The sequence below is a fragment of the Artemia franciscana genome, chromosome 19 (genome assembly GCF_032884065.1).
Source record: "Artemia franciscana chromosome 19, ASM3288406v1, whole genome shotgun sequence".
Classification (NCBI taxonomy): domain Eukaryota; kingdom Metazoa; phylum Arthropoda; class Branchiopoda; order Anostraca; family Artemiidae; genus Artemia; species Artemia franciscana.
This window is the reverse complement of record NC_088881.1, coordinates 30,253,799-30,280,692: the sequence shown is the minus strand read 5'-3', so window position 1 is coordinate 30,280,692 and position 26,894 is coordinate 30,253,799. Positions and strand designations below refer to the sequence as shown.

The 26,894-nt window shown below is 35.1% G+C and overlaps 1 protein-coding gene across 4 annotated transcripts in view; it reads left to right on the top strand.

The window, feature by feature from the left end:
• LOC136039540 (lipase maturation factor 2-like) overlaps positions 1 to 26,080 on the top strand; it is a 68,142-nt gene extending 42,062 nt beyond the window's left edge. For 3 of the 4 annotated variants that reach the window (XM_065723361.1, XM_065723364.1, XM_065723362.1), the window contains exons 9-12: positions 6,162 to 6,402; positions 13,084 to 13,300; positions 23,186 to 23,300; positions 25,126 to 26,080. In XM_065723361.1, coding sequence (XP_065579433.1) covers positions 6,162 to 6,402; positions 13,084 to 13,300; positions 23,186 to 23,300; positions 25,126 to 25,296 — 744 coding nt within the window. In that variant the 3' untranslated portion in view covers positions 25,297 to 26,080. The remainder of the gene's footprint in view (positions 1 to 6,161; positions 6,403 to 13,083; positions 13,301 to 23,185; positions 23,301 to 25,125) is intronic. The other variant, XM_065723363.1, reaches the window with a different exon arrangement.
• The last annotated feature ends 814 nt before the right edge of the window (positions 26,081 to 26,894 follow it).

The following is a 26,894-nucleotide window of genomic DNA, read 5'->3' as shown; positions in this document are numbered from 1 at the left end:
GTCGCAGAGAGATTGTTGTAAAATTGTTGGCTCTTTTATAAGTACACCACGATTTATCATCCTTAGCCTACAAATAATGTCTCCAAAGTTTGTTTTTCATCGATATTGCTTCCAGGACAGTTTTTGGCTGGCTTTTGCGTTCTTTTTTGTCTTAAGGAGGCCCGAGATGGTCAATTCTTTCCTATCGAAGCTTCCGTCAGTCGATTGATTCAAGCATGATTGACTGTTTAGGAATCTTTTTAATGCTTGAATCAAGTGTTGACGGTGATTGATAGAAAGTTTGAATGACTCAAGTGGTTGACGAAGGTGATGGACCGTCTAGACTAGTTTAGTTCGAGTTTTGGATCAGTCATGCACCAACAACAATGGAAGACACATCGGAAGTAAGCAAAGATGCGGAACGTGAGTTTATCTGCTTCTTAATAGAGTTATACCGGGATCACCCTGAGTTAGGGAAAGTTAAAATTAGATACTATTATAACCGAAATAAGAAAAGTGCGGCATTTGAAAGGATAGTGCGGGCGGTAAAGATATTGAAACCAGATTATACAGTTTCTGAACTAAAAAGTAAAATTATTGTTTTGAAATTCTGTGACCAATGACGTTTCCTATTTTGTTTTTGTTTTCGCTTGATGGGAACCAAAGTACATGCAAGAAAAGCCAAATCAGTATTAGACTGCATTTCACACACGGTAGACAATTCACTATTCGATTCTGAACTAAAACTAAAAATCTGACTATGAATTAAAATTAAACTTGAAATTAGCTTTGGTCAAGATTGAAGGGTTGGTTGAAGGTTGACTGAAGCACACGTCAATCGATTGACGGAAGATTTTGATCAAAATGATTTACCGTCATGGGCCTCTGATGAAGAAAAATTCTGATGAAGACAGTTTGGTTTCAATTTTTAAGTTGAAAAAAAAAGAGATTTTGAAGCTGAAAAAGATTTCTGTAGATCTAAAAAGCTAAAGCATGTTACCGTTTTTTGTTTGCCTTGGAACACCTACTGTAGGAGGAATAAGTTTCCCCCTCATACACTCTGGTTGTGTCCATAGAAGTATTGTGTACAATATATGCGGAGTTGAAGGAAGGAATTGAAGGAAGTTGAAGGATTTGAAAGATGACATTTCTGAGATAGTAAGAGGGAACGAATGGATCGTGGAAATTTCTAAAGTTTTATTTTATTTTTGGATTAAACATTAGTAAAACAATGTTTAGTAAACTTTTTTTTTTCATTTGATTGTTTGTTTTTGTTTCTGAAGCGGTGTTCATCTGCATGTTTAGGAAGACTTCCATGCTTAAACATGTATGTCTGTCAATACAATTGCCTTAGAATAGAAGTCCAGCCAGACATACATGTGAATGCCTCCCTTAATTAAAAGTGATAAATACAGGAACAAAAAGAAAATAATTAGGATTGAAAATCTTAGACCCATAGTTTAAGACCCTTGATCTGGAGTCAGGGCTGTAAGTTATAGCAGTCAAGCACCAAATTTTACACGTGAACAGGATGGATATTGATGTCTCGACATACACGACTCCGAAAATGTAGTCTAGCTAGACACGCATTGATTCCGCTTTAAGGTCTGCTAATGTCCATAGACGCATTGTGTACGATACGTGAAGAGTTAAAGGATTTGAGGAATAATATTTCTGAGAGGGTAAGAGGAAGTGGATGGATAGTGAAAATTTTTGAAACTGCGATATTAGGCATTTAGGGAAGCGCGGAGGGTTGCCACTTGTTGCACAAAAGTGCTATTTTAGAACTATTCTATAATGTTTAGCGCTGTAGCATGTGCTCAGGGTTGCCACCTGTATTACAAAAGTATTATTTATCGCTATTTTAGCATTATTATAGTTATTTTTTTTACTATAGTACCGAAAATTGCTGTGTAGCATGCAAATTTTAGCAATTGTGGCACTTCACCTACTGACCGGGAGGCAATCCTGGAAGTGCGTCCTGTGCAGAATTTTTTTTTTGGGGGGGGGGAGCTGGAGATCAGAAGGATAAGGAAGAAGCGTTTGAAATCGACATTTATTTTCAAAAACCACACTTCCTTTCTATGACGAATAAATAAAACTTCAAACAGGGATAAGTCCTTTTATTACACAGTGAAACAGATACAAAAAGTTCTGGATATTCCGATCACATATCTGCTGATGACGGAAATTGTAGAAATATTAAGAACTGATTGTATCTGTTCCACTTTCTAATAATAGGACTTATCCCTATTTGAGCTTATGTTTGTAAGTGCTTGAAATGACAATTATTTGTATACGGTGTTGAGCGTTAGTCTTTAAAGCTTGTGGCTAAATAAGTTCCCTTGAAACATCTGAATTTCCAATACTAGGTGTGACAGAAAACGCCAGGTCCTGCTGAAAGCAAGCCCCGGTCAACGAATAGTCAATGAACTACTAATACTAGTAAATGCTAAGTGTGACAGGAAACACCCGGTCCTGCTGAAAGTCAAGGAATAGTCAATAAATTACTAATACTAGTAAATACTATGTCTGGCAGAAAACGCCCGGTCCTGCTGACAACACGCCGCCGCCAAAGAATAGTCAGAGAATTACTAATACTAGTAAATACTAATTGTGGCAGAAAACGCCCGGTCCTGCTGAAAGAAAGCTCCTGTCAAGGAATAGTCAATGAATTGAGAAAAGATTAAAAAAAAATGTTTTGCCAGGGAACTCGCCCTTCATCGATCTAAAATGCAAACACTTTAAGAGTTTGCCTGATCTGCTGTGGAAGCTATTACCTCGTAATATCTCCTTCAATTTGCCAGACCCGAATGACATTCCTGTGTCCGTATGCGTATCCCATTTTGCAAATGGATTCTCTGAGCCTGTTTGCATTTTAGAATCACAATTTTATGACAAGCTTTATAACTTCATTGATGAATTTCCTGATCTTGATTTTGTTGTTACTTGTGACGCTGTCATAGAAGTCATATCTCGACTCAAAAGGAAAGCATCCTGTGGCATAGACAAAGCGTCTTGAGGATGAGCGATCTAAAGATCGCTAACGGAAGTAATGTTCAGGTGTGTCATCTCTGCCCTCTCATGCAAATGATATTTGATACAGGTATTCTTCCTTCCTTGTTCTGCAGTGGTGATCTGGCTCCGATTCCCAAAAAAGGAAAGTCTGAGTCGCAATATTTCCCCTTCCGTCCCATAACGGTCTTTACTACTCTCTGTAAACTTTTTGAGCTCCTTCTTATTGATGAGCTAAGACTAAAATGTTATATTCCCCCACAACAGTTTGGTTATCAGGCTAATCTTGGCTGTACCCATGCTATTACAGCAGTTTTTGTTGCCCTTGCTAGTGCTGAATCTTCGGGAAAAAGTCTGATCCTCGCCGGACATGACATCAAACGTGCGGTTGGTTTCTTAATTCATTCGCCCATGTTGCTTCGTATGGCAAAGCGAGGCATTATCCCATTAGTTTTTCGTGCTCTCAGGGTTTATATCAGAATCTTAGAGTGTGTTTAAAGCTCCCATCCTGTTTAACCCCTGCAGTCGGCTCTTCATCAGTCCCAATACAATTGTCATAATTCTCGTGTGAGGCCAAACTCATCTAATCCCTTGAATTTGCCTGTGACTCCTGAGTACCCCATCCCCGTTAAGAAAGGGACTAGACATGGACCTACCACTTCCCCAACCCTGTTCATTCATTGTGTCCTATGAGCTCAGGCAAATGTCTTCCTTCTTGCATTCTCAGGGGAATCCATGTGTCTTATTTGTTATGCTGATGACATCTTGAATCTTAGCCGGACGATGCAGTGGATTGAGCAGAATTTAAATCCTCAAAGATGGACATGCAAAAATCGGACTGTCTTTCAATTCTGAGAAAACAGAAGTTGTTCTTTTCGATTGGTAAGTTCCCTCAACTTCTGTCCTAAATCTTGACGGTTCTCTTATCAAACCCGCAGACTACATTACGTACCTGGGCCTTCCAATTGGCTCATCCATCGGCCACACACGTCGTTTGCTGATATCTCACGTTGAGAGTAAAATTTGTATTTCCTATGCTGGATTCGTAAAAAGCAAACTACGCTTCAAGCGTTACCTTCTAGCATCCATCTGTAACCCCATAACCCTTCCACATCTGCTTTACGTTGCTCCTTTCTTGATTTTTTTTTTTTTTTTTTTTTTTAAAGTTACAGATAAGAAGCACCTGCGGTCAATCTTCTTCAGATTTGCTAATTATCTTTTACATCTCCCTCCTTGGACAAAAAAACGTAAAATCATAGCCTAGCCTAGTAAACGACACAGCATTTGCACAGGATTCTGATTAATGGATAATTCTTCTGGGCTTGTTCTGTTTTGGTCGGCGTTTTTGGGCTGGAAAACCTCTCCCTATCTAATTTATCTACTATGGGCTGCCTCCCCGTAGTAGCATAATGTTTGTGGACATGAATGTATAATGAGCCGGAGATAATAGGGTTGAAACTGTATTTGCAAGATTTCAACTCTTGCTGATAGAAGAGGATCGCCAAGTGCTGAAAACTATGTTGTGATCAAGACGGGTCATATATTGCAAATATCCTCGTTTCATTCTGGAGGTCCCATGGACTTCTTGCTGTCCGGTGTAGACTTGAGAGCTTCGGTGAAGTGCTTCGGTGTAGACTTGAGAAGATGTGTTGGTTCTCGTCCTGTACTGGTATCTGGACCATTGCTTTTTTTTAGGCCAAAATAATTTCAATGGTTTAAAGAACATGAAAATTGGAACTTGGAATATTATAACGTTAAAAATTAACTATCATATCAACATTTTGACTGATGAATTCAGACGATTCGAACTGGACTTGTTAGGAATTCAGAAACTCATATCTCAGGGTAGTGCAGATGGAATTATGTAATATAGAATTTGGTTACTCAGGTAGGAAGGATGGGTTACATAGACAGGGAGTAGGGCTCATGATGAATAAGGAAACTGCTAAGTCTTATTAAGGCTGGGAAGGTATTAATAATAGAATACTAATCGCTCATGTTATGACTAAAAAAGTATATGACCCTGTAGAACCGTCTGACGGAGATACTAGTGACTCAGATAAATTTTACTTACAGTTTCAGGAGCAAATAGACAGGGTCCCAGGTAGAAATATGGTGTTTTTATTATGAGATTTTAACGCACGTCGGTAGAAACAGGGATAGATAGTATCTTAGCTTAGGTAAATTTGGTGTAGGAAAAGAAAACAGTAATGACTATAGACTGTTGCAATTTTATAGGTATAAAAATCTAGTTATAACCAATACGAAGTTTGGTCATAAAATGGCACATACTTTAACAGCAAACCTTTGGTTGAAAAGTTTTATGTTTAATAGAGATGAGAAGGGATTTGTGCAAGGATTATCTGAATGGTAGATAATATTAAAACAAAAGGTATGTAAAGAAAGTGGAGTAAGTATTGAAATATGAACTAAGGGGGTGTGAAGTGGAGGCCATGGATAAAACTGCCGAAGATCTGGAAGATGCAGCTAGACGGCATAATAGTAAAATACTGTACTGACATGTTAATAAATTGAGAGGGAATAGTCAATCTGGACTTGATCCTAGTTAAAGATAGGAATGGGGCCATAATTAGTAATAAGGAAAAAGTTGAAGAGAGATAGGCAGAACATTTTGAGAATATGCTAAACCGAGATAGAGTTGCAGGAAAAGACATGAGGAAAATCAAAAAGTTTGTTATATACCTTGAATATGAAGGAAGATTTGTTTTGTGAGGAAGAATAAGCGACAGTATTATAAGTATTGAAAAATAATAAGGATCCAGGTGCTGATAGTGTGGTAATAATTTTCTTAATTATGATTAAATTTTGTTAACTAATGTCTTAATTAATGTCTCATTAAATTTGAAGCAACTTCAAATTAACTGTTCTTCCAGTCTGCCACCCTGGCACTATTTTTTATTTGGTAGTTTTGTTTCTTTTCTTTTTTAAATTGTTCAGGTGGCACGGGATTTCTCTGCAATTTTTTTTTTTTTTTTTTTTTTTTTTTAAGTTTACTTTGTAGAATTGTACCGCTCCTGTCGGTATTGTTTAAGAGCTTTTTACAATTCGTGGGAAAAAGGTGGCTGTAACTGTTAACTTCCTTGTGTTTTACAACACCCTTCCTGATTACAACTCAGGCAAATAAATCTATGATTCCACCGTTTCAGCCTTCATATTCAACAATTAACACTGAAGTTCATCAATCAATTTGGCCCGAATTGCATAAGTTGTCAGATAAAGTTTCGAGTTTTAATATTGTTGGGAGCTATGGTCTCTTCAGGCGTATGACTGGAGCTGATGGAAGACCAGAGCTTATTTTGGAGGGGGCAGACAAACTTGGTGGCCCTTGGCAAGAATTGGAGTTTAAGTTTAAGCCTGGAAACGTGAGAAAGCCTAACAAATTTACGGGTAGGTTTTTGGTATCTAGAGTGAAATGCTCGAAGTCCTCTGGATAGGACAACGGGATAGTGGACCTCCCTGATTTTCAAAAAAATGACAAATGCCCTAAAAAATTTGTTTTACGACTCTGTATGATATAAGATATGTCATGGCAAGTGACTTGTCTAAGGCATCAAATTATTTATTGCTTGATTCAGCAATTTCCATGGTCCTACCTGGGTTTTGGTTTATACATTGAGATGTTTGATGCCCCTTAAAATAGGTAGAAATGTCCTTTGGGTTGGACCAGGCGACAGTGGACCTCCCTGACTAATAAAAAAAAATAAAATAAAAAAAAAAGAAACTCTAAAAGTTTATTTTTGTGACACCTTTGAATGTAGAATATGATATAACAATTATTTTACCACACCTGCCCAAATCGAGGGTGGGGCTGCCACCTGTAGCACGAAAGTACTATCTTAACACTATTACAGTAAATTTTTGACTATAGCACCGAAAATCGCTGTGTAGCACGGAAATTTGTGTAACTGTAGCACTTAAGGAACTGACCGTAGTGACAACCCTGATCGAGAGGCTTCTGCACCTCGGTGTCTGGCAACAATGCCAAAGTAAAAGCCTTCTGTCTAACCAAATTTTTATTAGAGCCATTTATTTTACCTCTGTCAATTTAAAAGACGTTATTTGACATTAGTGACTAACTGAAATTTTCAAACTAAGTTTTTAAGCTGAAGATATAAGAGTAAAGGCCTTTTGTAGATTAGAATATTCATTGAAAGAGCGTTATGTGGCATCTTCCTCAAACTGATATTCTTAATCTAAATTTTCAGCTAAAAATGTAAAAGTAAATCATGGCATCTTCAAAATTCATCAGAGCTATTTATTTCACCTCTGGTGATTCAAATAGGATTATGTATCATTTTCTTCAAAAGCTACCTAGTGACAAAAATTGCCATTTGTTGCTGATTCAGGAGTAGTAATTATTATTTTGATTACTCTTAACAGTAAAATAGTATTTTGAAAATCAAAATTTCAGGAATTTTTAAAAAGAGTCTAGAGCCCCTCGAATTGGTGTCACAGCAAGCAGAAAGTACACCATTTGTGTATCGTCACTGTTGAAAACCTTAATCAGGAAACATACAGCCCCCTCCTTGAACAACTAAATGACATTTTTTGAAAATGAACATTTTTGCATGGTAGCATCTTTTTTTTTCTTTTTTCTTTGCTCTGCTTTTTTCTTTCTTGCTAGCAGATTAATTATTGGTCAAATGTTGGTCACTGAGACTTATTAATTTAAAAAAGAAAAGTTTTTTCCGAGGGAAGTAAAGAGCGAAATTAAAGCTTAAAACTTAAACTTATCCTGTAGGCGATAATTGTATTTGGAAAGAGCATAAGAAAAGGCATCAAGTGATCTATTCACTTTCTAAATTATATGAAAATATGATTCTTGAAAAATAATATAATTTCTTGCTAGCAGGGCATTGAAGCATCAAAGTTATTTCTTTAAGGGCTCCATAAGTTCGGCCACAATTAAGTTAAATTATTTCTAGGTATTTTTGTGGATAATGATCCACGAAAAGGCTATGAAAAAGATAAAAAGACTCTTTGGGTGAATCAGACTGAAAAATAAATTGTTTAGGAATATGTGCTCTTATACATATGACAATATGAAAATTATATGAAAAAGTATCAATTCACCGATTCTATAACTTAAGTTTTTTGCTCAAAATATTAAAATAAAGAATTCCCGTATAAGCAGAATCTTTTTCAGAACTAATCATTCATCTTTAGTTATACAAATGTTTTATTTGACATTATTTGTCAAACTGAGATTAATTATTGGTCAAATATTGGTCACTGAGACTTATTAATTTAAAAAACAAAGTTTTTCCGAGGGAAGTAAAGAGCGAAATTGAAACTTAAAACGGACAAAAATTATTACTTCACAGCCTATCTATATACCAATAAAATGAGTACAAATAAACCAACTAATTATGTTTCCCTATATTTTCAACTTCGCTCTTTACTTCTCTCAGAAAAACTTTGTTTTTTTAAATTAGTCTGTTTTCGTTTTTGGTTAGAATTTAATGTAGAAACAAAGCCGCCATGATCTTTTTATTTATGCGGAATAATGTATGTTCGTTTTAAGTTTTAATGTCACTCCTTAGTTTCAGTTGAAAACTTATTTTTAATATAATTTCTAATTATCACCGATCTAGGGGAGATAAGACACCTCTATAAAATACTGCAGACAACCTTGTCAGCTACGAAAAAATTTTAGTCTATAACATAAAGTTTATTATCCATAATCTACAAAACAATGCATATTTTTCAGGAACGTTTGTTTTTCGATTAACAAAAAGCTGTTTTTACTCGGCCGACTTCGCCTGAAAAAGCCATAGTGAAGACAGGGCTTTATAAATCACCTACTGACTAGCAGAAACTAGAATGCTACTGTAACAAAAGAGCGCTCTCTAAGGGCTCATTTAAAAGCTTATATTTGTACCTAATCATCAAGGAGGCACACTCGTGCCTCTATAAAGAGGCGACACACGACAATGTTAAGCGATCTTCGGTTCCCCCCAGCTTTTAAAGACTCTTTTGTACAGTTTTTGTTTGGGGGGGGACTTCATTGTTACTAATTACTAGTTTCGGCGCAATGGTTCTCCTGTCCTCTTGTGTTTAACATTTTTCGAAGTTATTCCATTATTCATTCATTTCAATTTTTTTTTAATTAAAAGAGGGCCTTTCCGAAGCCAAGAGCTGGGGGTTAGCAAAAAAACAAAAAACCTGTACAAAAGAGTCTTTAAAAGCTGGGGGTTTGGGGGGCGGCAGCCCCCCAACTGCCTCTTCTAATTCCTGTACGTTTTAAGGTTCGACTTTGGGACGCAGCCTCTTTAACTCTTTAAGAAAACGAAGTTTTTTTCATATTATTTATTATAAATTTGATTTGATAGCACATTTCCATTAAGTGCACTTTCGGTTTTTTCGCCCTTTTTTTTTAAATGAAAAAAGTGCCTTTTCTAATGAAATGACCAAAAAAGGTGTTTTAAAAAGCTTGGCAGGAGCAAAAAATTAAGGGGGCAAGGACATCCCTTCCCCTCAATTAACCACCGTTAGAACTAGCACACAGGCTTCATCGCAGAGTGAAGTTTCAAGGTTTAATTCAAAACTGTTGATCATTCAAGCCTAGTTTTTGGTAGATTTTTAGTTGAAAAGTTATTAGTTTTAGGTAATTTATTTTCGCAATAATCTTTTGTTTTTAAGATGAGGAGGGAAATTATATATAAGGGGTTCTTATAAACTTCCAGTCAAGGGCTTTGGACCATAATTATTGTAATGGTACCATATTATGCTTCCAAACTCTTACACTTAAGAAGTGATACCATAAAGTGTCAGTTTTAATACTATATGCCACTTATGGATGGTAAAATTGATATAAGGCACGTAGATATGAGCAATAGATTTAAAATGAGAGTCTTCCATGGATATGCTTTTAAAAATGAGGGCATCACATTGGCTTCCAAGATTTTCCACTTCCGAAGTGGCACCAGTTGTTTTCAGCGCTATATTCCACTTACGAATGGTAGAATTGAGAAAAAGCACGTAGATATGTGCAAAATTTTTCAAGTGACCCATTAAATATTGCTCTAAAAAGTTCTGGTAGCCCACTAGCCCCTGCTTTTTCCACTTGAGACATGGCACCAAAAGTGCCATTTGAAACTTGCAGGTGGTAGAATTTATAGGAAGAACGTAGATTTGAGCAATATTTATTATCTTAGCTATCACAAATCTATCTAAGATGTGCCGGTAGCCCGCTAGCCCCATCCCTTGAAAACCGCATAAAAAGTGCCTTTTTTCGTATCAATGGCACTTACAGATGGCGGAATTCATATAAACCAAGTACAGATGAAAAATAGCTTTTGAATGAGCTCTAAAGCATCTCTTTACCATGTTCTAGCAACCCGCTAGGCGTGGAAAAAAGAAAAAAAGACCATTTTTAAACTTTTAGTTACTATGGCCTGTGGTTTGCTATATACTAGGTTGCAGCTAATGCTTCAACTATGACCAAGAATTCATTGCAAGTTCTCCCCAGAAACTCATTGAAACCAGAAACAACATTGAAATCTGTGAAATCTAATAGATGGTAGGATTTGTAAAAAACCTTGTAAATATAAGCAATAGCTTTTAATTGAGCTATTATTAAGCATTTATCAACGATGGTGTGGTAGCCTGCTGTTGCTTACTGGTGAGCAGAAGATTTATGAAATTTATTAAGGAGGCTGGGAGAGGGAGTGTGCGGGAAGGGTTCCTGTAAACCTCCAGTTAAGGGTTCTGGAACATAACTTTTATAATATTACGTGTTTTGTACTTCAGAGTCTTTCCTCTTAAGAAGTGGCACTAAAAGTGTTGTTTTCAGTGCTATATCGCACTTACGAATGGTAGAATTGAAAAAAAAAAGAAAGGACGTAGACATGAGCAATAGCTTTCAAACGATCCATTAAGCATACTCTTGTAAGTTCTGCTAGTTCAATAGCCCCAGCTTTTCCTCTTGAGACATGGCACCAAAATTGCCGTTTTTAGTGTCATTTGGAACATGCAGATGGTGGGATTTATAGGAAGAACGTAGGTATGAGCAATATCCTTTATATGAGCAATAAAAATCTGCTTGTGATGTTCTGGTAGCCTACTAGCACCAGCCCCTGAGAAATGACACAACAAATGCCATTTTAGTACCATGTGGCACTTGCAGATGGTGCAATTTATAAAAAGCACGTTGATATGAGAAATTACTTTTGAATGAGCCATTAAGCATCTCTGTATGATGTTCTGGTAACCCAGGTAGGCCTAGAAAAAAACGAGAGACAGGTCAATGCTACCGATGCAAAAAAATAATTTTCCCTGTTGTTCAAGGAGGGGGACTGTAATTTCCCTATAAAAGGTTTTTGACCATACTGATTCCAATGGTACATTTTTCATTTTAATCTGACGCTATTTTTGAAGGGTTGCAGGCTTTTTTTAAAATCACCTTAAATTTCTTTTCGCACTAAACTTTTACTTTTAAGACGAACATAATAATAGTTACGATTGGATCAGTGTCAGATGGCAATTTTTTACTTGGCGGTCTTTTTTTTAAATGTTTTTAAAAAATGGGCTGCAACCATGATTGGCCAAACCTACATTCCTAACTCTGACATTAAACTCTGCATTCTTAAACTGAATATTTCGGTCTTATGTCCAAGGTCCGTCCTCAAACATAAATATTTAGAAAAAGAAAAACTTACAACAACATACGACCTATAAAACTAAAATGAATTTTTTTAAACAGTTCCAGCATCCTTACTTCAGCGAAGTTCAACCAGGACTGATAAAGAAAGTGACATGAAACAAGGCAATTCATTTAGACGAAAGAAGAATAATTAAAAGCACGTTTTTAGTGGTAATGTTGCTTTTTTTGGCAGCTAACCTCAAAGTAACCTGAAGTAAGAATGCTGGGACTGTTTCATAAAAAATCTCATTTTAGTTTCATTGGTCGTATATTTTTGCAAGTTTTTCTTATTCTATATATTTATGTTTTGAGGACGGCCCTTCGACACAGGGCAGAAATATTCATTCAATTTAGGTTTTCACTGTCTTATGAAAAGAATTATATATTGTTCTTCTTGTATTTGATGTTTGTGATTGGATCGAATAGCTGTAATCCTTCAAACGATGCCCCCTCTGCCGAAGAAAGTAGTATGATTCCAAAAAAAAGTAGCATAATTTACAATTCCATTTATTATAATTAGTAATAATAAAATTGTTTAAAATTAATATATACTGTTATAAAAAAAAACTAATAAAAATAATAAATGAATTAGTAAAAATAATAAACCGTTAAATCTGTGTATGGATCTGACAGCTGTCAACTGGTCTCATTGTGCATCAAACAGCTCAGTTTAATCACACAGCTATGAACAAGTCTATATTGTTGGAACTAACAGCTGTCAATAAATCCTTCAAACGAAAAGTGTATGGATCTGTGTATGGATCTGACAGCTGTCAACTGGTCTCATTGTGCATCAAACAGCTCAGTTTAATCACACAGCTATGAACAAGTCTATATTGTTGGAACTAACAGCTGTCAATAAATCCTTCAAACGAAAAGTGTATGGATCTGACAGCTGTCAACTGGTCTCATTGTGCATCAAACAGCTCAGTTTAATCACACAGCTATGAACAAGTCTATATTGTTGGAACTAACAGCTGTCAATAAATCCTTCAAACGATTTTCCCCCCGAAGTAAGTAGCATGATTCCAAAAAAAGGTTTTACAATTCCCCTTATTGTAATTAATAATAATAATAGCCTACTGTTTTGTTTTAAATTTAACAGGTATATAATAAGATGAGATAATAAGATGACAGGTATATAATAAGATATAACATTTATATAATAAGATATATCTTATTATAATAAGACGCCTGCACTTAAACAGGCTATAATAACATGACAGGTATATAATAAAAATTACCACGTTAGTACCATATGTTCAATTGCGAGCCCTTGTGCTCGTTGTGCATTACTTGTGTCCTGTGTGCATTGTTACACTGTTCAACCAATCGCAAAGAATCTTTAAGAAGGTGTTGATTACACTCTTTTAAAGATGTAAAAAGTTCGTCCCCTCCCTAGTGATTATCATCATTTCTTACAGCATATCTGCAACCCCGACTGGATTGGCAAATGTGGTTTGCTGCCCTGAGTGATTATCAGCATAACCCTTGGCTTATATCTTTAGTATATCGAATTTTGATCGGAGAAAAGGAGGTTTACAGGCTTATGGATATGGAAAGCTTCTCTGATTTTAGCCCTGCTAAACCGCCAAAATACGTTCGAGGGACACTGTATACTTATAGATATGCTCCAATAAGGTAATGACAGTTTTAGTGGTATTGGTGTTGGTTATGATGGATAATAGTTGAGATTCTTTACAAGTACCTTAGGAGGGATTATATTTGAAAGGGAACAATTTCGAAACAAGTGCAAGATCTGTGTGAATTATATGATGTATGTTAGAAATTGTAAAAAATTCCATAGATCTTGCGGAAACTAAGGCCTTGAAGGCCTCCCCCTTGTAAACGTATTTGAAAGTATCATCACCTCAACATTTCGTATCATTAAAGCGTTAATGGATAATGAAAGCTTATCTGATATTAGCCCCCAGAACATCCGAAATATTCTGTATTGATCGATATAAACACACGATAGCTGGTAGTAAAATGGCGTCTAGGCTGTTTTTTTTGTGGGGGGGAGTTGCAACTTTGAAAAAAAGTCAAGACTTAAGTGAATTATATTAAATATTTTGAAGATCGTTAAAAAAAGGTCTTGAGATTTTAGGGGACCGACGGGCTCGAAGGCATTTCTCCTTTTGTTCTCATTTCTCATTTCCCATTTCTAAATGGATCGTTGCAGGGATTAGATTTGAAAATTTGGCAAAATTTCAAAACAAGTGCAAGATCTATGTCAATAATATGAAATATGTTAGAAATTATAGAAAATATCGTGCGATGTTGGAGGATCCACGAGCTTGTCCATCCCTCCATACCCATACAGAAGAGAGAATAATGAGAACTTTTTTTCTTTTTTCCCAAAACAGTGAACAGACAAAACCTATTTGAATATTTCGGCCCTTAGATATAGGGCCGAAATATTCAAATAGGTTTTGTCTGTTCACTGTCTTGGGGGGAAGAAAGTCCTCATTATTCTCTCTTCTGTATTTGTATTATGGAAAGGCAATGGGGTCTTCGTCATTATTTCCCTCCATACCCCCTTTGCGAACATATCTGAATATATCATTACCTTTTTTCAACATTTCTTATCGGTAAAGTTATATGGATAACGAAAGCTTCTCTGATTTTAGCCATCAAAACAACCACAATACGCTGTATTTGTCTATATAAACACTATAGCTGGTAGTAAAAAGGTGTCTACGCTGGCTTTTTTTTTTGGGGGGGGGAGGGGCAACTTCGAAAAAACGCGATATGGGTGAATTTTATTAATTATTTTGGAAATTGTAGAAAAAGTCTTGCGATTTCAAGGGACCGAGGCCTCAAAGACATTCCTCATCTTGCGAACGTCACTGTATGTATCATTGCTTTTGTCAAAATTTTTATCGTTATAGTGTTATAGACTGTGAAAAGTTCTATGATTTTAGCCCGCTAAACCACCAAAATATGTTTAAGGGACATTATACAAACATACATAAATATACAAACAAGCATAATCATTTAAACACGCATAGGCGACTGTAAGGTAGTGTGCTTATGGTAGTGGTTAGGTTTGCTATTAGTTAAAGAAAGATATTTACACATTTGGGAGATCAATTGGTGAAATTAATGCTAGTTACTATATGTAAGTAAATGATTTATCGTAAAAACAGGTCTCTAACCATTTCCAGTTTTATTCTTTCTAGTAGTGTTGACATTATGACATTATGTCATAATGTTGTTGACATTATGTTGACAGTGTTGACATAACCCGAGTGTCATGAGGTTATGTTTTTTTTACGCAAAAACTTGAAATTTTGCGACATGCTTTAAATGAGCCGAATTAATAACTATAAGGGTGGCCGTAAGTTCTTCCACTGTCCTCGAATTTGTAAGGGCTTTTCAAATTTTTCGAGGAATAATCGGAGCTTCCGAAATCTCCTCGAAAATTAACGGTAATGAGAACCAGTGATTTTTATTTAAGTGCTAATTTTTGTGTGTTTACAAACTATGTTTTTTGAGGAAATTTCGGGAAATTAATTATATTTCAGGGGAAGTTCAGGATACCTCTCCCCCCAAAGAAAAAAATTGAATAGTGAAAGCACTGATCACCCTGTACATTTTTTTAATAAGATTTTTTTTTTAATATTTCTATCACACAAAATATGCATCGATATTTTCAATTTTTCGTTTTTAAATTTTTGGATTATTTTTTCGCTATATATAAATATGCAATTTGGCTCGTTCCTCTTGAAAAGTGGCGTCTATTTCTCCATTTTATTTAGGGTACAGGAAAAATGTTTTTCTGACGCTAGCGCAACAAAACCGGAATTAATTGAGGAACTCTTATTAGTCATTCCTCAGGGATAATTTATGTTTAGAAAATACTAACCGTTTCTGCTGTCTAGTAAGTTTCATAATAATGACAATAGTGAGTTTTATTGTAAGCCGAATACGGCCAGAATACCCAGTATTCTAAAGTACGCATCACAATATCATAACATAAAAATAGTCATCACTCCCTTTCCCAAAAAAACAACATCACAGCTTAAAACTTACAAAATCTCAAATTACTCTCCTTTCTTTACCACTTCATTAATACATTTACAACTCTGAAAGCCGTTTGTACTCTTTAAAGCCGTTTGCAGGATCCTCTGGAGCTCAAAGTTTCACCTTCATGAAAATTATCTCCTTTAATGAAAGAGCTGCTAGAGACAGGGCCATACAAAATAGATGGCAACCGGAGTACTTCCCCGGGCGCCTTGTACGGGGCTGGGGGTGCCGCGGCTAGGGACTGTGTCTACTTTGATCAAAATTTTCACTTTGATTCGGCTTTTTTGCTTATATTTGAGTCGGGAGGGAGCCAGAAAAGTCAGAAAAATTAGAAAAAATGAGGTATTTTTAACTTACGAACGGGTGATCGGATCTCAATGAAATTTGATATTTAGAAGGAAAATAGAAGGAAAATGAAAATTGATATATAGAAGGATCTTATGTCTGAGATGCTCCATTTTCAATGCAAATCGGATCCGGGGACATAGGGCGCTGGAGGGGGAAACAGAAATCTTGGAAAACGCTTAGAGTGGAGAGATCGGGACGAAGCTTGATTGAAGAATAACCACAAGCTATAGATACGTGATTTACATAATTGGAACGGATCCGTTCTCCTTGGAGGATCTTTGGGGTTAATTTGGAAAAAGTAGAAAAATTGAGGTATTTTTAACTGAAGAACGGGTGACCGGATCTTAGTGAAATTTGGTATTTAAATAATTTCTTAGACCACACTGCTTTTCCATTTACGAAAAAAAAATATAATTGAAGAAAAAACGGGTTTAATTTCTTATAAAGCAGTGACAACAAAATAAAATAAAAACTACACTTTAGCTAACCAAAAAATAAAAATACTCCGAATATTTCGGCCCCACGTCCGGGAGCCTTTCTCAAAAAAAAAAAGGAGAAAATTACAACAATTTAAAACTATTTTTAAGACATTATAAAAATGCCACGACAACTAAACCAACATAAAAAATATAAACAATCAAATATATAAGAAACAAAAACTCACATTTTAAAACAAACACTCCCGCAACTGACTGTAACTTTAGAAAAACTGAAGTAATTGTTTATATTGGCACTTTCCTCTGCCACAATCGATGTATAAATGGGAATCTATTAAGAATGAAAAATATAAATACTTGCAACAATATGAAAAGAGGTCACCCAACCCCAAATCCAACCAAAATCTTACAGGTTAATGAAACACAATTATGAATTATAAATTGAATGGATTTTTTCATTTGCTATTTTAGCTGCCGTCCGTTGACTTCTTACAGCATTGACCATGCTTTGACCTCCGTTCGCAAGGTAATTACTTGCTTCAGGACAATTATGCAACTCAATACTCATTGAAGTTTTTGATTGGTCTTTAATTAAACTATTATAAATTGAATTTATTTTAAATTCCCCTTAGTCTCTATTAATACTAATACCCCCATAGATAATCTTTTTTATTTCTATAATTTCTCTGAAACTTTGTAAAAGTCCTACAGACTTATCAACAATTTTTGTCTGATCAAATAAAATACTATGATGAGGAAAATTAAACACGTGATCCGCTATAGCGGATTCAAAATTATCAGGTTTTTTATTCTGTCTTAGCGAGCAATCTATCGCATTTTTGTGTTGCTGTAGCCTATTTTTTAAATTCTGCTGTGTTCTACCTACATAAAATTTACCACAAGAGCATGGAATTTTGTATACCCCCTGTTGTATATTTCTTGGAACTTTATCTTTTCCGTTATTTAGCCATGAGCTTATATTTTGTCCTGATTTAAAAGCTGTTTTTATATTATGGTTTTTTGATTCTTTCCTTAATTTCTGTGACAACCTTGGGATATAAGGCAAAGTTATATAATTTGGTTTTTGATTTGATCCATTTTCTTCTAATTTTACAGGTTCCAGTAACTTTTTTTTCAATTATTTGAGAAATCATATTTTCGGGATATTCATTTCCTACTAGAATATCCTTAATAAAAATTAATTCACTACTAATATATTCTGGTGAAGCTAAATTTAACACTCTATCCACTAAAGAAATAACTACCCCCCTTTTTTACTTGGATCGGGTGATTTGATGTGAAAGACAAATAGCGGTTGTTATTAGTTGGTTTACGGTAAATTGAAAACACTGGTTTATTATTCTTTTTATGGATCCAAATATCCAGAAACGGTAATTTTTTCTCTGTTTCATTTTCAATTGTAAAAACTAATTCCCCTCCCAAATTATTTAAATGTTCCAGAAAACCTTCAATTTGTGATTCCCCATAATTCCAAATAACTAATACATCATCCATATATCTGCCCCAAAATTTAGGTTTTAAAAAATATGTATCAATAGCTAAATTTTCTACATACTCCACATAAATATTAGCTAACAGTGGACTTAAGGGTCCTCCCATTGCTAATCCTCTAACTTGATGGTAAAAATTATCTCTAAATTTGAAATAATTAATATACCTGCTAATTATTTTAATTAGTTTTAATATAGTTTCAATCTCGATACCTGCAGACAATTCTTCCATTTCACTTTTATGCACATCAAGTTTTTTTGATAAAACAAAAACAGATTTATCGAAAGGTATATACGTATACATTGACTTTATATCAAAACTAAAAAGTCTAGAATCACTTGATATTTCAATATTTTTAAGTTTATTTTTTAAAAATACTGAGTTTTTTATATAAGACTTTTGGAGATATAATAAAGGTTTAAGCGTATTTGCTACCCATTTTTCAATTTTTTCTGTTGGTGAGTTCCTTCTTGACACAATAGGTCTTAGAGGAATGTCTATTTTATGTATTTTTGGCAAACCATATATTCTTGGGCAAACCGATCGCCTTGGAAAGAACTTATAGTACATCTGTAGTGTGATATTTTGATTATTTTTAAGGTCTTCTAAGTCCTTTCTTAATTTTGCAACATAAGATTCGGTTGGGTCTGAGTTAAGTTCTTTGTATGTTGAAATATCCTTTGGAATTGTTTCTATTTTACTATCATAATCATCTTTTTCTAGGATTACTACCATATTACTTTTATCTGCTTTTGTTATTATTAGACAATCATCTTTTTTTAATTCTTTCAAAATTTTTGTATCTTTGTTTTTAAGGTTTTCTTGAAAATTGCCAAAATCTTTTAAAATATTAAAGACTCCCCAGTCTTAAACCATCTACATTTTTAACATCTTTTGAAAACATATGAATCCCTGTCTCAATCTTTGAAATTATTTGTTCTACCGGTACTTTACCGGTACCGGTGTTGTAATTTTCCCCTTTTTTGTTGCTTTTTTTTTTTTTTTTTTTCGTTGAGAAAGGCTCCCGGACGTGGGGCCGAAATATTCGGAGTATTTTTATTTTTTGGTTAGCTAAAGGGTAGTTTTTATTTTATTTTGTTGTCACTGCTTTATAAGAAATTAAACCCGTTTTTTCTTCAATTATATTTTTTTTTTCGTAAATTTGATATTTAGAAAGAATTCATGTCTCAGAGCTTTTATTTCAAATCCCGACCAGATCTGTTGACATTAGGGGGAGTTTGTGGGGGAAATCCGAAATCTTGGAAAACGCTTAGAGTGGAGGATTCGGGATGAAGCTTGGTGGATAGAATAAGCAATTCTCTTAGATACTTGATTGACGTAACCGTACTAGATTCGCTCTATTTGGGGGAGGGGGGAGGGGTTCAGTGCTTTGGCGAGTTTGGTGCATCTGGACGTGCTAGGACGATGAAAATTGGTAGGCGTGTCAGGGAGCTGAACAAATTGACTTGCTAGAGTTGGTTTCCCAGATTCTACCATCTGGGGGGCTAAAGGGAGAGGAAAAATTAGAAAAAATGAGGTATTTATAACTTACGAGTGGGTGATCGGATCTTAATGAATTTTGATATTTAGAAGGACATCGTGACTCAGAGCTCTTATTTTAAATCCCGACCGGCGTTAAGCCACTGATTTTCCTTTTAAATCAATCTATTGATTCTTAGAATTTTGTTAGAGCTCCTACCATATGAGCTCTTTGCTCTTCTTGCCTCGTCACAAGGGCTATATGAGCTCTTAGCTCTTGTCCATTTTACTCACCTCTAACAAATAAATCACCTCTAAATAAGCTGCATCTACTAACCCGTCTTTCGGCAGGCTCATCCCATCTACCCAATGCATTTAAATTCATTTAAATACATATTTAGGTACCTTATTGCCATAGATGAAAAGAAGATAAGAAACATCTAATGTCATAATAGTAATATGAACATAGATGATGATGGTGCCTTTCGGAACTAATAGGATTAATGAAGACGAAAAAATCAGTAACACTGTGGTAGCGTTACCAACGCCGTATAATTGTACCGTTTTTCGCGCAATTTAGATGTCCTTATTTGTCTTATTTGTCTTATTTGTCTACTTATTTATTTGTCTAAGTTTTTGTTTATCGAAAACTCCCCTCTGTTATGGAATATTTTTAACCTGTACTTCAGACGGCACAAATTGACCTCCTGCGGTACAATTTTAGTCGGCAAACTAGTTTCAAAGCATTGGCAACGCTGCACACTGCGGTTTTAAGAAGCATTTGTTCTGTTGTTTTAACTTAACATAATAAACTCTGCTATTGAAACGGGCTCAACGGTTGATTCAGTAGAACCAAATTCATTTGAATTATGAGTGGTTTGGTCGCTAAATTGATTATTCGTGTAAAAACGGAGACAACCCATAAAGAAGATGAAAGGAAGAAAATTGTTCATTTTTTTTTATATTTGTTGAAGGACGTATTGGAGTTTATTTCTGTCTTTTGCTCGATTCTATTTTTCGCTTTTTTCGTCTGTCTGCAAAGCCGTTTATTTTTGACAAAGAGTATACCGGAACACGTTTTAGCGTTGGGTTAGCCAAAGTGGCTTTTGCAAAATTATACAGAATCCGACGGGTTTTTTTTATCTTCCTTTTTCTTAATTCTGTTTCTGCTTCTTTTTTTGTGTTTCAGTGAATTGTATACCGGAACACATGTTAGTGTTGGGTTAGCCAAAGTGGCTTTTACAAAATTATACAGAATCCGATGGGTTTTTTTTCTTCCTTTTCCTTAATTCTATTTCCGCTTTTTTTTTGTGTTTCAGCGAATTGTATACCAGAACACATTTAAGTGTTGGGTTAGCCAAAGTGGCTCTTACAAGATCATGCAGAACCCGAAAGGGTTATTTTTCTTCCTTTTCCTTAATTCTATTACCGCTACTTTTTGTGCTTCAGCGCATTTAATGCCGTTTTATGTTTGATGGAGGACACGCTGACGCCTTTTTAGTTTGGACTCAGCCAAAGTGGCTCTTACAGGGATTCGGTTTCTGAATTGATTAGTTGTATAAAAACGGAGAAAACTCATAAAGAAGATGAAAGGAAGAAAAATGCTCATATTTTTTTTTGTATTTGTTGAATGACATAGTGGAGTTTATTTCTGTCTTTTGCTCGATTCTATTTTTTGCTTTTTTCGTCTGTCTGCAAAGTTAACAAAGTTTATGTTTGACAAAGAGTATATCGGAACACATTTTAGTGTTGGGTTAGCCCAAGTGGTTTTTATAAAATTATACAGAATCCAACGGCTTTTTATGACACTTGGTATCTACCAAATGACATATAGCGATTGCAAATTCTGTCGGTCGGTCTGTCGTTCCCGGTTTTGCTAGTTTAGGCACTTCCAGGTAAGCTAGGACGTTGAAATTAACAGGCTTATCAGGAACCAGACCATATTAAATTAGAAATTGTCGTTTCTCTGATTCGACCATCTGGGGTGGGGGAGTGGGGGGACGGTTAAATCGGAAAAATTAGAAAAAATGAGGTATTTTTAACTTACGAACGGGTGATCGGATCTTAATGAAATTTGATATTTAGAAGAAAATCGTGTCTCATAGCTCTTATTTCAAATCCCAACCAGATCCGGTGACATTGAGGGGAGTGGGGGGCATAACATCCTGGAAAACGCTTAGAGTGGGGGGACCGGGATGAAACTTAGTGGGGAAAATAAGCAGAAGTTCTAGATACGTGATTGACATAACCGGAACTGATCCACTCTATTTTGGGGAGTTTTTTAATTCTGAAAAATTTGGAAAAATGAGGTATTCTTAACTTACGAAGGAGTGGTTGGATCTTAATGAAATTTAATATTTAGCTGAACCTTGTGCTTTAGAGATCTTATTTTAAATACCGACCAGATCCGGTAACATTGGGGGGAGCTGGAGGGGGAAACCGGAATTCTTGGAAAATGGAAAATTGAGGTATCTTTATCATACGAATGGGTGATCGGATCTTAATGAAAATTTATATATAGAAGAATCTTATATCCGAGATGCTCCATTTTGAATGCAAATCGGATCCGGGGACATAGGGGGCTGGAGAGGGAAACAGAAATCTTGGAAAACACTTAGAGTGGAGAGATCGGGATGAAGCTTGATTGGAAGAATAACCACAAGTTATACATACGTGATTGACATAATTGGAACGGATCCGTTCTCTTTGGAGGAGCTGGGGGTTGTTAATTTGGAAAAGTTAGAAAAATTGATGTATTTTTAACTTAAGAACGGGTGACCGGATCTTAATGAAATTTGATATTTATAAGGAACTCATGTCTCAGAGCTCTTTTAATTCTATTTTAGCGAATTTAATTCCATTTTATATTTGACGACGAACATCGTGACACCTATTTAGTTTGGACTCAGCCAAACTGGCTTTTACGGAAATTGTGTTGTATCCAGCCGCTTTTTCCCTTTATTTTGGTCAATTTTATTTTCCGCTTTTTCATCCATCAGCGAGCTTAATTTTACCGTCCAGTATTACCTGCTTTATTCCCCACGAAAGACTAGATGGGAGCAGGGCTTCAAGAAATAGTTTTCACTGAAGTTCTACGCCAATGTTGCCATCTGCAGTTTTTGAATGATGTAAACACTCGTGTTTTGTCGCAGCTAAGATACGGACCCCTTATGTATAGATAAGAACCTTGACACCCTAGTTTGACCCGAGGATTGTCGCTGAACTGAGTTTCTTGATTTTTGTTCTATATTAGAATCAATATTTGTTTTCTAGTTACGACTTTCTTGCTACTCAGAAATTAGGACAGTAAACTGTATCCAACATTTTGTTTTCTAAGAAACAGTAGAACTAACGTTTAGTTGTCATCTTTTATTTTTATTTTTTCTTTAATTTTCTTGTATTGCATATAAACGTTTCACTTTTATAAAATGCGAGTACTATAGAAGAATTCTGTTGGGTAGTGATGTTTTCTTCTTCTTCCAGGATTGATACTTGATTTTTTTTTTTTTTCATTTCTAGTGGAAAGACAGGATTTACACTGTTTTTAAAGCACTCATTTCAAAATTGCCTCTGTTCTTTTCTTTATATTCTCATAATCTTATAATGTATAAAAGTCAAGCAATTGAAATATAAAGAACAAAAATAAAAGATTTTAAAATTATATTCTCTTCATTGCATGCCAATTTTGTTTTGTTATCATATTATTTTTCTTCTTCTTAAGGAATGACACTATTGCTTTTCCTGATATCTGGTGGGAGAGAGAAATTGTTTCAGAATATTTCCAACCCTTATCGGCAGACGATGGATTCCTGTTGGCTTATTTGAAGCGAATCCAGGTATAACTATTATTATTCAATATTTTTATTATTATGATTTATTTGTTTTTGGCTATTTTATATTTTACTTCTTTGATACAGCTGTGATCTTAGATAGCCCTAATGAGTTCAGTGGTCTTATCTAGATTACCATACAAGAATAGTACTTCACGAATTCTTTTTTTTTTCAGCTGAATCAAATGTGTGTTCATAATATATTAAATTGAGAACTAAATAGATCTTAGGATATAATTATTTAAAATTCATGTTTAGGGTTATAGGCACTAATCTATCGCTAATAATTTGCCCTTGGAGTCTTGCTGGAGTTATTTTCTCTCCCTGTTTTGTTTATAGTTCACTTTTTTTAAGTTTAAAACAGTAAGCCTCTGCCAGGTGTTAAAACTTCGTTGATTTAGGACGTCAGTTTAATCCTCGTGTTTTTATGGCACTTTGTATCTACCAAGTGACATATAGCGATCGCAAATTCTGTCGGTCGGTCCCAGTTTTGCTAGTTTAGGCACTTCCAGGTAAGCTAGGACGATGAAATTTGACAGGCGTATCAGGAACCAGACCAGATTAAATAGGAAATTGTCGTTTCTCTGTCAGGATGTGGAAAGATCGGGATGAAACTTGATGGGAAGAATAAGTGCATGTTATAGATACGTGATTGACATAATTGGAACGGATCCGTTCTCTTTGGGGGAGCTGGGGGTGTTAATTTGGAAAAAATAGAAAAATTGAGTTATTTTTAACTTAAGAACGACCGGATCTTAATAAAGTTTGATATTCAGAAGGAACTCATATCTCAGAGCTCTTATTTCAAATCCCTACCAGATCTGTTGACATTTGGGGGGAGTTGGAGGGGGAAACCGGGAATCTTGGAAACGCTTAGAGTGGAGAAATCGGGATGAAACTTGATGGGTAGAATATGGAGAATATGGGGTTCAGTGCTTTAGCGAGTTTGGTGCTTCTGGACGTGCTAGGACGATGAAAATCGGTAGCCATGTCTGTGACCTGCACAAATTGACTTGATAAAGTCGTTTTCCCCGATTCAAACATCTGGGGGGCTGAAGGTAGAGAAAAAATTAGAAAAAATGAGGTATTTGTAGCTTACGAGCGGGTGATCTGATCTTAATGAATTCTGATATTTAGAAGGACCTCGTGACTCTGAGCTCTTATTTTAAATCCCGACCGGCATTAAGTCCATGATTTTCCTTTGAAGTCAATCTATTGATTCTTAGAATTTTGGTAGAGCTCATACCATATGAGCTTTTGGCTCTTGGCTCTTCGGGCCTCGTCACAAGTGCCAAATGTGCTCTTAGCTCTTGTTTCCTATTGCTCGTTCTTTTGTAGTTTGCGTCTCTAACAGTTATTTTAACTTCGTTGGTTTAGGACTTTCGTTTACTCGTTGTTTTTCTCTTTTTTTCTCTCTTTCTTTTTTTTTGGTACTTTGGTTCTTTACCAGTTATTTTAACTTCTTTGGTTTAGGACTTCAGTTTAATCCTCGTTATTGCTGCCGGTTTTATTTTAATTTCATTATTTGTTCTCTTTTTCATTCTCTATTCTCTTTTTTTTTGCTTTCTTCTGAGGAAGTTTGAAACACTCAGCCTTTGTTAGTCATTTTAACCTCGTTGTTAATTTTTAGACTTTAGCTTCAGGGGGGACTTTATCCAGGTGGGGGGGGGGGGGTAGGGTTTTGATTACTCTCCAGAATGTTTGTCTGATTCGGAAAAACTTAACAAAAATCCATATAAACAAATTTTTGAAGCATTTTTTAAGTTTTTTTGTGTAATCCTCTTAATTCTCGTCTTTGTTGCCAGTTTTATTTTTATTTCCTTTGTTTTAGGTTATTGGTAATGATGATGTGCCATCAAGGAACATTTTTCTCTCTGGATTTCTCGATTTGATTTGGCTTTATATGCAACTTGAAGTCGGAGGAGTGACCCTGTTGATGTGGGGCTACTTTTGTGTGCTGCTTTATATTGTGTATTTTTGTGTGTTTTTAACCTATCGTTGAGTTCCGTCATATTTTTTCATTGTTGAAAGATAGCTTTAATTCGCCGGCTTGAAATGTAACCGATTCGTTTATTAACCTGCAGGGGAATTTTCTTGCGAATTTCTTATTGGGATCATTTGACTAAAATATAACCACTTTGTCTACGAAACTTCCTGGTAATTTTCTTGAAATTTGCTGATTGATAATTTTGACTAATACAGAACTAATGTTTTTGCTCAACTGCAGAAGAATTTTTTTGATTTTTTCTGACCACTTTATTCGCAAAATAGGCTAATTTTATTGAAATTCTCTGACTTATATTTTCTTATTAAAATATAACCACTTCATTTACTAAAGTTACAAATATTCTTGAAATTTTCTTATTGATAACCTGTTAAAATATAACCAGTTTATTTGCTAAACTGTTGGCTCATTTTCTTATTGATATTATCTGAATAAAATGTAGCCAATTCATTTGCTAAACTGTTGGCTAATTTCCATTAAATTCTCTTATTAAGATATAACGAGTTCATTTGCTAAACTTACAAAAGAAAAATTATTTTCTGATTGATATTTTCTGATTAAAATATAACCAATTCATTTGCTAAACTATAGGCTATTTTTCTTGGAATTATTCGTGTTTTCCGAATGATATATAATCAGTTCATTTGCTAAACTATATGCTTGCGTTCTTGAAGTGTCCTACGGCTCTCATATTAGTTAATAACCAGACTATTTACTAAACTGTTGGCTGATTTTCTTTAACTTGTCTGTGATTTTTTGAATAAAATAGAGTCAAGTCTGAGATTAAAATATACAAGTAGAATTTTTTCACATACCTGATTTTATTATTCAATCGGACCGAATTAAGAAGCAAAGTAATTGTAATTTAAGAAAGGTGTTTACAAGAATTTTGAGGTCAACAATGAGGCAGAAGATTAAAAGTGGCAATAAATTTTTTCAAGTTTTCTCTTAATGGGGGTTACTTTACCCTGTGTACATGCTGCGTTTGAAGTCGTTTGGAGAACATTGTATAGGATTATTTTGGACCTCGCGATTCCGTACAACCAAGTTTTGTTTCAATTTTCGTCTTAATCAAAATTTTCTTGACATAGTCTACATTCCCTACAAGTTTTAAACCCCCCAAAAAAATAATTTGAGAAAAAACCTTGTCCGTTTTTTCATAGAATCAAGTTTTTCCAAAATTGTTAGTATTTATTGAAGTCCCTTTTGGTCAAGGGCCTTGACCTTGTAAGTTTCAAGCCGATGAGAGAAGAACATTTTGGTCCCATTTCAGGAGTCATGACGCGGTACAACCAATTTATGTTTCAAATTTTAATGTTGGTCCACTTGTTCTACTCTGCGTGCCACGGAAGTTTCAAGTCGATTGGTTTAAAGATGAATGCAGACATTCTTGCGTCACAACCTAATTACGATTTTCTTTGCGTCACAATATTGGGACTAGAATGTTAACTTGCCGATCGAATGAGCCCCGTCACAAATTTTTGTGACCACCTCTGCCATACACTGTGGTTTAAGTATTATAGTACGATTGTGATTAGGGTCAATATGTTCAGATATACCTAGCTCAGATAACCTTACATTACCCTCAAGGGCTA